The sequence below is a fragment of the Acartia tonsa genome, chromosome 1 (assembly GCF_053477335.1).
Source record: "Acartia tonsa isolate MP-2025a chromosome 1, ASM5347733v1, whole genome shotgun sequence".
Taxonomy (NCBI): Eukaryota; Metazoa; Arthropoda; class Copepoda; order Calanoida; family Acartiidae; genus Acartia; species Acartia tonsa.
The window spans coordinates 955,137-970,000 of NC_137260.1; the positions used below are offsets into that span (position 1 = coordinate 955,137).

Consider the following 14,864-nt stretch of genomic DNA (forward strand, 5'->3'; position numbering starts at 1 on the left):
CTATGTAAAGCTTTCTTATGATTAATATCTCAACGATTCAGTGGTTGGCGAAATCTTAACAGACAATCAAACAAAAACCTTACTACTTTAGATAATACCATAGCGTGGGGTCTAAATTCGAAGGGATTTGGAAGGGCAGAAAAATATTATAAAACCATACCCAGATAGATTTATTTTTAAAAATGAAATAACCAAATACCATCTCAGGACCATTAAAAAGCTGCACTGTAAAGGAGAACCATATCGGTTTAGTGGATAGCGAGAGCCTTTGCTACAGACAAAACATGCTTACTCCCTTATATAATAGAATAATAACTCACATAACATTATTAAATTAAAATCACTGAATATATATCACTATTCTAGTACATAATAGGAACTAACTTTTTTAATATCTAATTATACATACAGACAACTTATTCAAATTTATTCTAAATGTTTTCCTTACTTTCAAATAGGGACGTGCAAAGAGCAGGTTGTCTACTGAAAATAAAATAAAAACATTTTTTGGCCCATTTTTCAGTGACTTTGGGCCTAAATACAAGAACTATTGAAATTTTATTTTTCTATTCGCGGACAACTGTCAACTTTATGAAAGATATATGTTTAGATAATAAAGTGTTAAATGTGTATCCTATTGTATAGAGTAATAAAGGTTTTTGTTTGTTTTTCAGAGATGGTTTTAGGCTGTTCAATCTTTGAAAATTTTTCTTAAAATAGTTTCAGGCTTTTTTTCCGATACCCTCATTCGAAAACAGAGCCGTCAGAAGCTAGATCATACTTTAATTGCGTTCATTAAAAAGAAAAGCTAAATGTACATATAAGATGATTAAAATATTCAAGTCTAACTGACAATAATTATGAGTTTTTAACACATACATTTAGAAATGGGTATATTTTTACTTGGATCTTAAACCAGATTTTCATGTATTCTTATAAAGTAAAACTTTAATTGATAAACGAACTGACCGATAAATGACAAGGTAAATAGCAACTGAATTGACGACAATTTTTCCCCTACATCCAATCATTTGAAGCTACAGACTTTAAAAGAACATTGTTCGCTGTTCCGCTAGCATCTAGGATCTTTGTAAGAAAAACAGAGAGAAGAGGGTAGAAAAATACGCTGACTCTTTTATAAATATAATAGCTTATACATAAGCAAAATTTCCCCAAAATGAAATCGTTTATTCAAAACCCAACAATTTTAAGTTATTGGATATTCTTCTTTAACGATTACTTAAAAAAACTTCAAAATTCCAAAGTACTTTTATACATATATCATCTTTTTTTATAATGTTCACCTTAAAATAAAGAAAATACATTTGTATCTCATCTTAAAGACATACAGGGATAGATGAATTAAATATAAATCAATCTTTATTTTAATTCAAATATGATAATTCCAAAATGCAATAGTTTGTTTATGGTCAAAAGACTCATCAATGCCAACTAGGATAATTTTATCCAATAGTTCCTAACCTGTTTAAGTCAAGATAAGCATTCAGCCATTGAGAGAGTTGGAAAGAAGGACTAATGAGATGCTTCATTTTTCTCCGGTTGCTTTTATATAAGAATTAACTATCTGCAAACTCCTGATTTTTTTCCTAAATAAATGTCTAACAAATTGACATGTTGTTTTTTTTTCTTTAGGTTATGCTTCAATTTTATATTACAGAAAATAGTTTTTTTTTGTATTTGTTTCATAAATGTATTTTTGGCTGTCTATTACTTTTAATAAAACTGGATATAGGATATATTAAAAATTTGTGGTTATTTAGGTTGCTAATATGTCCCTCATTTATTAATCAGTTTGTTCATCCAGTAGGAGGGAAGGGTATGGGGTAAAGAATGAGGGTTCTCGTTATTTTAGTCAGCTGCTAGCTTCACTTTATCAGAGCACATGAAAATCTGAGATTAAGGTGCGGCAAGGGGCCCGACTGTAAGGGGTTAAGGTTGCTAATAGGTCCCTCATTTATTAATCAGTTTGTTCACCCAGAAGGAGGGAAGGGTATTGGGAAAAGGATGAGAGTTCTCGTTATTTTAGTCAGCTGCTAGCTTCACTTTATCAGAGCACTTGAAAATCTGGTGAAATATCCTAGTAATGATTTATCGCAGGTTATAGAATAGTTATTTCTCACATCGTATTATAAACGGCTTTCCGCGGATATAGAATGTACAATTATGAGATTAAAACTAGTTTTTTTTAGCCCTGAGGTGCCGAAGGCCCCAGCTAAAAAAACTGGTTTTATTCTTATGATTGTACATTTTATATTCGTAGAAAGCTGGATATAATACGATGCTAGACATAGTTTTTTCGTATGGATGATAACCGGTTCCTATCCACCGGATTCGAATGAATACGTGAAAATATATTTTTTTTGTATTTGTTTCATGATAACAGGATATATTTTTAGCTGTTAAATAACTTATGAACAAATAACAAATAAACTGTAATACTAATTTATCGCATCGCATTATAACAGTTTTCCGCAGATAGGATTGATTGTTGGCACTTTATGTATGGCATAATTTTATGGCATTAATCAGTTTTAAATCTTTACTGGAAAATAAGTTTAAATTTTCTTTTTTGATACTCTAACTAGACTTTAAAAACTTACATGGTTATAGCCTTTACCATTTAGTTTTGAATCAGCTTAATGACCTACTGTCTTTAACTTACTTCTTTGCATGTAAATATATGCTAGCAATGGAAAAATATAAAGTGTAACTAGAGAAGTATAAAATATCTAATTATATGAACAGAGAGAAAAGGGCTGGATGGTAATATTCCATATTGTAACAAGAAGTTCTTATTTATCCACCTCAAAAATGCATCTTTTTCTCTTGTAAAATTGTAGGTATCCTCCCCCAAAAGAGTAAAAAAAAATTGCCTGGTCATGTATGAAGCGTCATTTTAAAGTAAAACCATATCGGTCCAGTGGTTAGCAAGTTTCTAAGCTACACACATACAGACATCCTATTACTTTAAGAAGTCCATCCACTTATTTGAGGAATGTCATCGGTATAGTAAAGTGCTAAGGTCGCAACTTGAGGCGTTTGGGCCTGTATGAAAACCATGTTTGCACATTTTTGCACATCACCTACATAAAAGCAGACAAGTATTTACACAATTTTATGAATCGTTTGGTATTTTTATTACCTAGTATACTGTGATAATACCAAATGGTGATTTAAAAAACAACATTCAAAAAGACCTATTTACTTTGGACAGAGAGGGGTGGTATCAAATTGTTCATGCAGAAAGTATATAAGATTTTTCCGGCCAAATTAACCATCTCTAACTTGAATAATTGATGGGATAATAGGATTCTCTACATATAAACAACATTAAATAAATAACATGGAAAAATATATAAAACTTTGCAAAATATGTATTTTATACTAAACATTATGTTAGAATTTCTTACACATTTTGAGGTGAAATGTTATTAAAGGCAACATAATTTCATTGAAATAACGTAAAAATACAATTTTTTTAAATTCTGGCTTTGAAAAATATATTATAAGGCGAAATTGCTATATGTGATCTATGTACAACTATTGTTTTAAATCTATTTTATCTGGCTTTATAAATATTCTTTTTTTAAGGTAAAAGTGTACTCTGAAAATTATTATGTATGTTGTAAAACTAAAAAAACTTCGTGTAAGATGTATTCCATTATTAATCATTATTTTTGTAAAAAATAGTAAAAAAAATTTGTAAAAAAAATTACTTTTTCGTTACAAAAAAGAGTACAAAACATGTAAAACTTTATTTTTGCACAGGGTGGTAAATACATGGAGGCCCCTAGGATAGGTGGCATTACACCGGTTCTCAGACAAGTAGGACTAATAAACAAGGAAAGAATTATTTGGTTTTGAAATAAGGCGATATATTTAAAGATTTTGATCCATTTGATTCATGAGATGCTTGTTTCATACAGTTTTTTTCTTGGTATATAAAAAAACTTTCTTCAAAAAATATCCTTTTCACAAAAGGAATATCAGCTTTCACAATATAAAGTTTTGAGTTAGATTCCAGTCAAAGGCGCTTAATAGGTCAAACTATGTGCTTTGTCAACATTAAGAACAGTTAGACTTAATAAGCGCCTTTGACTGGAATCTTAATAATGTAATATTCTGAAAGCTACTATTCTCTTTATAATTACAATTTTAAACAAACATTTCTTGATAAAAATATATTAAAATCTTTGAAAATATTTCTTTTTCTGGTTGTGCGTGTAAAAAAATATGCAATAGAATTTAAGACTTATTTGAAAAGTTTACTTAAGAGACATTATAACTGCTTCAAAAGCATGGAAATGTAACGTCAAATTGTAGCGGGACAAAGTGTCTCAAAAATCAGCCATGTGACGTCATAAAAATAAGAGAGATGAGAGGAGAAGCGGAAAAAAGATGGATAATGCCTCATTTCATGACGTCACATGGATGATTTTTGAGATACTTTGTCCCGCTACGTCCAATTTCAAGACTTAATAAAAAAGAAAGACTTATTTATTCTGTTTGAGAGTGGACAGAATTTTAAAATCTGAAATCAATTCATTCTTCTGCTACGTGAAAGTGTTTAATGGTTTTGAATTTAAAGACATTTCTGTAAAAGACGCAATGCTTAAAAGCATGATATTTGCTCAAGACTATGTTAATGTGAAAAAAAGACTGACAAATTTTATTTTGTGGTGTATATGAAGAAAAAACATTTGCGAGTTTCAAATAATGATTGTTATTGTAAAAATTGATTAACTAAGACTTTATAAGCGTGGAATTATGTTCTATATTCAAGACCATGAGTATGTGAAAAAAGACTTACAATTTTTTGTTTATTTCAAAATCTACGAGTTTGAAATATTGTTTGCAATTATAAAAACTGTTTTGATATGATTCTTTGTTAAGACAATATAGTAATAGCGTGGAATTATGCTATACATTCAAAACAAAAATGAGACTGAAATTTTTAATTTTGTTGTTTTATTGCATAAAAAAAATTGCGAGTTTTAAATGTTGGTTGCTATTGTAAAAACTGTTTTAATAAGATACTTTGTTAAGACAATATAAAAAAGCGTGGAACTGATGCATTTAAGATCATTTTAATTTGAAAAGAGACAAAAAATATATATGTATATGATTAAAATCTACGAGTTTGCTGTTTATAAAGACACTTTGTTAAGACATTATAGCAAAGTTTGGGTGATGTGATTTTTTTCTACAAATCGGTGTATGATCAATTTAAAAAAAGACAATTTAGTTTGTAATGAAGCCCATTTTATTATAAATATGCATGATTTGTTAAATATTAATCATAAAATTAACAGGACATTATATTTTTTGTAAGTTTTTAGTGTTAAATTTATGAAATACCTACTGAAAACTAAATTTTGAGACATTAAAGTTTTCTGAAATTAAAGTATGTGTATTGTGTATAATTCAAGATTTTTTTTAACAGAGACTGCTGTTGTGTCGAATGCGTGTTATTAATAGTTTTATAATGAGAAATGCCTTGGCCCAAATCAGGTGCATCTCATAACATTACAAAAGTTGTGCAATCAAAAGGTTCATTAAATCAGAAGATTAAAAGTGAATTTATCCAAAAAATTAGTTGGACAAAAAGATTTAATTTTTTAAAATAGATTATTATTTGCATAAATTACAGAAATTTATTCTGACTCTCATAATTCCATCTTAGCAGCTACTCTACAATTTATTTGTTATTGTTGTGGTATAAACAGGATCTTAAGAGATAAGACAACGTAATTATAATAAAACAAATTTATCCCTTCTTTAGATTAAAATTATTGTTTGAAAAGCCTGGACACTGGCAATTCTGGCAATTTGTTCCCTCCTTTACATTTTAAAGCCTACGAATTAAAAGTACATCTTATAATCGAGTGCAGGGATCTATGTACATAAATGGATTAGCCAATGAACGATTAATTAATGTACCTTCTCAATGATTATAAACAAACCTTCCCCTTCTGTAGATTACAAATATTGGTTGACATGTTTAGACACTCAACTTAATGAAGCAATCAATCGAAATTCAACAAAAGTCCCCAAAGTTGGCGAGCCAACAAATAACAAACGTTCTAATAAATTTTTGGTGACTAGTGTAGGAAGTGAATTTATTAAAAAATTGATTGATCGGTTAAATATAAAAGTGTACAAACTTTTAACCATTTTTTTCTGTCTACAGAAACATGCCAAAGCTCTGAGCAAATCGTCCTTGTTTTATTTAAAATATTCTATTGAAAAGAGATTCCTTAATCATCAGAAATTTTGCTAACAGAAAAGATTTTAAATATTATCATATTTGAATACAAAAGGACTATCCTGGCAGTTTTTTAAAAGCGAAGCTTTTCTACATTTATACGTTAAAAAATGTACATGCTGCTTTGTCAAGCGCATTATATAGGCACAGCTCATTAAAATGCACAGTTAGCATTTTTAGACAAAGGTTGTAAAATCACAAAAAGCTAAGGTAGGTGAAGTTTAGCTAATTAAATATTAGATGTTAAATTTTTATCAAATATTTTAAGTAATGATTCCTAAGACGATTAGTTAAACATAACAATTTAGTCTTTGTAAGAGGGCTCGGCAGCAGCGTGTCGGCCGGGACTAAGCATCAAATTTAAACCTGTTATTATGTTTTTAATTTTTATGAGAGTGATTGACATATTTTGATCTGATTTTTAAAATAGTAAAAGGTTGATTTTCTGGAGGCATGTAAAAATTTTGAGTTTGCTTTATTTTTGACCTTTTTTCCTGATTTATTTTAGCTTTTTTTCTATGGAAGTTATCATTTTTTGTTTTAGTTATTTTGCAATGTCAGATAAAAGAATCGGCAAATGGTTGATTCTTGAGAATTTTCCATTTTTTATCTAATCAGAATTAGGCAGGGATTTTTGGGGATAAGACAATGATCGATGAATTGATTAACATCCCCAATTAAATGAACAAAATCACCCTTTTTGCAATGTCATATAAAAGGGTAGGCAAATGGTTGATTCTTGAGAATTTACCATTTTTTATCTAATCAGAATTAGGAAGTGGTTTAGGGAATAAGACAATGGTCGATGAATTGATTCACATTCCCAATGATAACGAATAAAATCACCCTTTTTGCAATGTCATATAAATGGGTCGGCAAATGGTTGGTTCTTGAGAATTTTCCATTTTTATCTAATCAGAATTAGGCAGGGATTTCAGGGGATTAGACAATGATCGATGAATTGATTCACATTCCCAATGATAATGAAATAAATTACCCATTTTGCAATGTCAGAAAAACGGGATATTATCATGTCGATAAGAGACAATGAATTGTAAATTACACTGGTACCCAAAGTTTTTATGATCTTATTTATTGGCTAAAAACATTGGATACTTTCGAAACTCAATAAGTTGTTTTTAAATTAATAGTTTCCAAACTGTTCAACCAATAATTTTAACCTTCAGAAGTCAATTAAGCTTGACTGTCTGTCTGTTCGTTAGAAACTGCAAAGAGAAAAAATGAATTTTTGAGCTGCTTTGAAGATAAACGGCTGACTTTTTGCTGTTCAATGCTGATTTACTCTATAAATCAATTTGTCTTTCTTTTAGCTGTGTTTGCATATCATTTTAGGGATATATTAGTTAGTGATTGCATCGTTTTATATACAGCTTTCCGTGGATATTAAAATTAAAAGATTAAAACTGTTTTTTTAGCCTTGGCCTTCGGCATCTTTGTATTAAGCTGAGAACTTTTTCTTTTATCTAGTGGATATTAATCAGTTTCGAAGCCATACTGGAAAATATATAAAATAAAAATAGCTTAGCAGTACTTCTTAAGATTACATTTATAAACTTTGTTGCTGATGGGTGTTGTCATTCTTGTCTAAAGGAAAGTCTACTCAATGAATGCCTTTTCTAAAAGTTGTACATTAGACAGACAGACAGACATAGTTCTACTTATTATTATAGATGAATGATATTTGTATGATGTCATTCTTGTCTATAGGAAAGTCTAATCAATGAATGCCTTTTCTAAAAGTTGAACAATAGACAGATAGACAGACAGACAGACAGACGGACAGACATCGTTTTACTTATCAATATAGATGAATGCTCTTTGGATGATGTCATTCTTGTCTATAGGAAAGTCTAATCAATGAATGCCTTTTCTAAAAGTTGTACAATAGATAGATAGACAGACAGCGGACAGACAGGACAGACAGACAGACGGACAGACGGACAGACAGACAGTCAGTCAGACGGAAAGACAGACAGACAGTCAGACGGACAGTCAGACGGAAAGACGGACAGACGGACAGACGGACAGATGGACAGACGGACAGATGGACAGACGGACAAACGGACAGACAAACAGACAGACAGACACACAGACGGACAGACATCGTTCTGATTATCATTAAAGATGAATGATCTTTGTATGATGTCATTCTTGTTTATAGGAAAGTCTAATCAATGAATGTCTTTTCTTAAAGTTGCACATTAGACAGACAAACAGACAGACAGACATTGTTTTACTTACTATTATATATATGTATGATCTTTGTATGATGTCATTCTTGTCTATAAAGGAAAGTCTTCTCAATGAATGCCTTTTCTAAAAGTTGGACATTAGACACTTTTTAGAAACTTTTTCAATTACGCTATATACAATTCTAAAGTCTATTACCCACTTTATTATAACAGTAAAATTTCAAACTATTATTATAATATTATAGACAGCATTCTGCGAATAATCATATGTATGACTATAAAGAAGAAAACCAGTTTTGTTATCCCTGAAGAGCCTAAGGCCCAGGGTAACAAAACTGTTATTAATTTTATGTTCTTTATTTCAATATTCGTGAAAATTGTGCAGCAATGAGATTCTTTCGTGATTTTGTAGAATGGCTGTAAACCAATCAATTGGTTTCGAAGCCATACTGAAAAATGTTTTAGTAGTAAAATTCTTACAATATTTGAATAAAAATAGAACATAAAACGTTGAGGACATTTATAAATTCTTGATTTAATTAAACATTTAGTGGTGTCCAAACTTCATCACCAATAGTTTTGATAATTATTTTGTTTATTATCATTGATAATGCACAAAGATTTATTGTCTTTTTTTCTTATCCCTTAGGATTCCTGCATATATGTATATTCTGTTATTAAATTAGTAAAAGATTCTACTGTTACTCTATTCAATTAGATATCTGCAGAACTTTTATCTTAAATATGAAGAGTTATTAGCTGCTAAAACTTTTAGATAATTCCTCCTTAATTACCAACTAATTTTGTTAGATAGATAGACAGACAAACAGACGAAACAGCAAATAGTGCCTAATAGAAAATGACATAATACAATACAAATCACTAAAGGTAGGCCGTTGTATATTTTACCATTGGTCAATATAAATGTATACTGTATCAGTGGTAATTTTATTAGGCACTGTTTGCTGATTTCATTTAAACAGACAAAAAGAAAGACATACAGACAGACAGACAGACAGACAAACAAACAGACATACAGACTGATAAACAGACAGAAAAAATGACAGATAGACAGACAAACAAACAGACATATAGAAAGACATACAGACATAACAGACAGATTATCAAACAAACATACAGATAGACAGACAGAAAGAAAGATAAACATACATAAAAATAGACGGACAGACATGCAGAAAAACAAACAGACAGACATACAGATAGACTTACAGACATTACAGACAGATGAGCCAACAAACAGACAGCGAATTAGACAGATTACATGCTTTGAAAAATGATTATTCTGGTTTGTACATTTACTATAGTTATCCAAGATTATTTTGTTTTACAGGGAGGAAGGGAGGGGACATTGAACTATAACTGAATGTGCTGGACGCGAAGCGTTTCTTTAGTCCTTAGTCGTGCATATGTGCAAATCCTTTTGTCCTTGAAGAACCTTTTGCCAAGAAATGCATCTTAGACGACCTTTCCCAAAAAACCACCTTTTAAAACGCGGCATCCATTGTTTCCGCCTCCGAGAGAGTTCTAGAAATTTCTGTCTCTTCCGGAATGTGCACTGAACAATAAATATAACCAAAGATTTTCATTGTTAGGCTTCAAAACTTTAGTTAATTTTATTAAATCTTGATTGGTTGGTTGGTTACTACTACTAGTATCCACATAATTTTGAATATCATCATTGGGGAAATCCATCAGTTTACCACCCATTGTCTTATCCCTTAAGATCCCTGAAGTATCCAGACTAGTGAGGTTAATCTAAATTTTCCACTAGTAACCTATCCCTTCCTTCATGATACATCCAGACTGGTGAGGTCAATCTAATCCTATTCATTTTCACTTTTGTTATGGGAGGACCACTCACTTAACCCATTAGTGCCGAGCGCCACTTTTATGGACCGATCGAGCTGAAAATTTCAGGGAAGCTTTTTATGGTAAAAACGGAATTCCAATTTTTTTGTTTTGCTCTAGTGGCGTGCACAGGAAAGTTGCAATAAAACCCGGTTCGGCGCGAGTAAAGAAACCGTTCAGCATAGGTAACCGCTTTTGGCGTCTTTTGGTGCTTTCCCCCGGCATTAAAGCCCGGTTTTGTCCTAAATACCCGGTTATTTGGCCCAAAAAATTAAAAATGTAATTTTTGAACGTCCAAAGTGAGTTGTAGAGTAGCTAATACTACGATACAATCCGTAATTGAAAACTACATAACCTCATGTAATTGATAGAGCTACAACTAACATACAAAACAATTTATATCACATTTAAGATTTTGGCTATAGGTACCGCCCTTTTCGGTTAAAAAAGCCCATTTCCTAGAAGTTTTAAAACTTTTGATATTATATGTAGACGGGTATCTTTACTCGCGCCGAGCAGGGCAATAAAACTAGCGGGTATCTTTACTCACGCCGAGCTAGAGCTATATAGAATGTAGAAAAACGATAAAAAAATCATATAAAAAATAATAATTTGAATAAAACGAATTCACAAATGAATGTAGTTTCCAATAAACTTTAAATTTCACGAAAAAAATCACTAACTTTACTTCATAAACAAAAAAGTTAGGAGGGGTATTTTAAAATCACCTCGTTTTTCTTGGTTTTCAAATTTTGTTGAGCTATACCGGCAAACAGAAGTAAGCAAAACTGCCTGCTCCAGGGGGAAATGAAAACCAGGGTAGTAGAGGGGGGATTCATACTGAGAATGATGCAATCCTAAAACTGAGAACCGGTTTTTTTTGGCATTTTCTGGAACTGGGCGTTAAAAGCCGGTTCGTCACTAATGGGTTAAACATTGGACCAATAATAACTACCCCTCCCGTAAAACAACAATCAAACAAAATTACCCCTTTCCTAGATTTGAATTATTGGTTCAAAGATACTGTTAAATCTAACCAATAAAGATGTAATAAAACTCTTCAAAGTTTTTAATCAAACTTATGAGATAAAATATCAACATAATTTACAGTCCAATGCCACTTCCTCCCCTAGAGGCCTCTAGTGGCATTTAAATTTTCTATTTTTATTTTAAATATCTAATTTGAGAAATAATTTGTATATGGTCAATCAGGGAATATTTCAATTGTTTTCGATTTTATTGTGATTTCTCTTGGGAGGGTGGTGGTACCCTCCCCAAAAATAGTTATAAACCTTCCTGGGACCTATGAGAATCTACCCTGTTAAGGAGAACCCGATCGGTTAAGCGGTTAGCGAGATCCTTTGATACAGACACACAGACAAACACACAAACATCCTGTTACTTTAGTATAAGGATGTGAATACTCAAAATTTAAACTATGAACAAGGTGCTTATATTAATTTTTGATTGGTTGGTTTTAATCTTATAATTGTACATTCTATATCCGCAGAAAGCTGTTTATAAATACGATGCGAGAAATAACTATTATTTTACCCACCTATAAATAAAAAGCTTCGACGTCGCTTGGGGTTGAGGGTCCAATTATACAAAAATGGGGTATTACAACATAGTTGGACATATGTAGGGCCTAATTGGGTCTTAACAAAACTTTTCTTACATTTTTTTTCTTCTTTAGTAGACTTTGCGAAGTTTCTTGTTTTTACTGTTTATCCTTATTATGACTGAAGATATAGTTATATAAAATTGAATTTTGTGTATTCTTGGTTGGTATACATTTAAAATTATAATAAATAAAATTACCTATACTGTAGTTAAAAATTATTGTTTGACAGGCTTGGACAATCATAGTTCATAGATCAGTTTTTCTCTTTTTTGACCTTTCTTTCTTTTTCATTATCTATCTATCAACGTATCTATGTTTGATTGATAAATAAAGTAAAAATAATCATTGAACTTATTTCAACAGAGTTTCTCGTATTCATTCGAATCCGGTGGATAGGAACCGGTTCTCATCCATACGAAAAAACTATGTCTAGCATCGTATTATATCCAGTTTTCTACGAATATAGAAATGTACAATCATAAGATTAAAACTAGTTTTTTTATCCGGTGCCTTCGGCACCACGGGGCTAAAAAAACTAGTTTTTATCTTATAATTGTACATTCTATATCCGCGGAAAGCCGTTTATAATACGATACGAGAAATAACTATTATCATTTTTTTTTCTTAAGTTGTAATTCCTGACTACTAATCTTATTTTTAGTAAAGTTTTTTCGTTTCTTCTAACCCCCAAATATTGGATGGGCACTACTTGTTTGATCCAGGCAATTACAAATAAAAGAACCTGTATATAACATTTGGGTACCAGAATATTTAAGAGACTAATGTCACATAGATCATCCTTAAATTTATATCTATCTAATAATATATCTCTCAATATCTATACCATTTTTACTTTTTTTCTGAGAGATAATTTACTTGTTGATTGTACTTGCTAGACAAACTCCATTGAGACCAATAATACCAATTTATACGATGACAGGCATCGAGTATGTCGAAAATGTATACACCTTAAAAACTCCATTGAGACCAATTTATACGATGACTTACACCCAATAGACTGAGAATGTAATGTTTTTAAAAGCGAAGCTTTTCTATAATTAGGGTCGGTCCGTCCGTCCGTAACGGATATCTTTTTTTGTTAATTTAGGCATGTTAGAATTGTCCTATCGATTTCAAACTTTGCATGGTGATTCCTTTAGTAGTTAGGTACGATTTAAAAAGCGTAGCAACTCAATAATAATTACCAGATTGTCCGTAAGTCCATTTTAAATATGTTGATTTTTTTACTTTTTTAACAACAAATTTTCATGTGATCTAATCATCCGATTGATCTGATTTTTGGTATATTAATTCCTGGGACAGCAAAGTATAATGTTACAAGCGAAGCAACTCTATAATCTAGCCCTAAAAATATAAGTATGTCCATAATCATTATCCTGTATCCAGCAGTTTTTCAACAAATTTACTCACAATTATGCTTTGACTCTTATACATTTATATTCTGATTATTCAGTTCTGACACTATACAAGTGTTAATGTCCGTTTGTCCTACCGTTTCGGTGCTTCGCTTTTATGGATGTTGTCATCCTTGTTAAGGTATAAGGGCAAATAACCTCTAAAATAATGTTTTTTTGAAGATTATCTAATATTTGTCCAGAAAAATATCTTTGTTTTGTACATTTTTAGTAAAAAAAAAAACATTTTTAAATATTTGTAAAACAACCTTTATGTACAAAATAAATACAGCACAAAATTGGTCTCTGAATTTAATAAACTCGCTGAATCTTTTCTAACCTTTATCATTGCATGTTATTTTTTGCTAATTAAGAGTGAGTCTTATTTCACGTGTTCATAAATATTTTTTTAAAAGCGAAGCTTTTCTATAATTAGGGTCGGTCCGTCCGTACGTCCGTAATGGATAGCTTTTTTCGTTATTTTAGGCATGTTAGAATTGTCCTATCGATTTCAAATTTTGCATGGTGATTCCTTTAATAGTTAGGTACGATTTAGAAAGCGTAGCAACTCTATAATCATCACCAAAATGTGATCTAATCATCCGATTGATCTGATTTTTGGTATATTGATTCCTGGGACAACAAAGTATAATGTAAGAAGCGAAGCAACTCTATAATCAAGTCCTAAAAATGTAAGTATGTCCATAAACATTATCCTGAATCAAGCATTTTTTCAACAAATTTACTTACAATTTTGCTTCGACTCTTATACATTTATATTATGATTATTCAGTTCTGACACTATACAAGTGGTAATGTCCGTTTGTTCTACCGTTTCAGTGCTTTGCTTTTATGGATGTTGTCATCCTTGTTTTTAAACAAATGCTTATGAAAAGACTAAAAGCATTGCAAAACCAATAATGTAAAGAAGATTAAGACAAAAATGATAAGTTATCTACAACTCTCGAAGTTTCAGGGACAAAAAGTGATACAAGTGATGTTTTGCAGTAGAAAGTTGAATTTATATTTTTATGCTGTTTAAAAAAAGACTTATGTGTTTTTTTGTCATTCATATCATTCTTGGAATCTTAAAAACAATTGTCTCCAAAAAAAAGTTTGTGTGTGTGTTTATGTGTGTTTGTTTCAAAAGGTTGCGTGATTATTATATGATAGACATATTTTTTCACAATGCAAAAAGACATAATGATTTTATAATTTGCATCATATTATAGACACAATCAGCCATGTGACGTCATAAAAATTTGTATTTTAGGAACTTGGCTTGCCTATTCGGACCTGCGAAGTTGTTTTGGACAGAGCTGTTTCAGAGAATGCTAGGATGAGGTATTATATCCTTTTACTAGCGGCTACAACCCTAGAGGCCTCTAGGGGCACTTAAGGAAAGGGGAGTCAAATTTGATAACCTAATTTCTTATTTTAGATTTTTAAAAAAAAGT

The 14,864-nt window shown here is 30.9% G+C and overlaps 1 protein-coding gene across 10 annotated transcripts in view; it reads left to right on the forward strand.

Annotated features, from left to right (window-relative positions):
* Stacl (SH3 and cysteine-rich domain-containing protein) overlaps positions 1–14,864 on the forward strand; it is a 242,260-nt gene that overhangs the window by 90,400 nt on the left and 136,996 nt on the right. For 7 of the 10 annotated variants that reach the window (XM_080169796.1, XM_080169939.1, XM_080170150.1 and 4 more), the window contains 2 exons: positions 3,790–3,862; positions 14,679–14,751. In XM_080169796.1, the coding sequence (XP_080025922.1) occupies positions 3,790–3,862; positions 14,679–14,751 (146 nt within the window). The remainder of the gene's footprint in view (positions 1–3,789; positions 3,863–14,678; positions 14,752–14,864) is intronic. The other 3 variants (XM_080169871.1, XM_080170436.1, XM_080170220.1) reach the window with 1 other exon arrangement.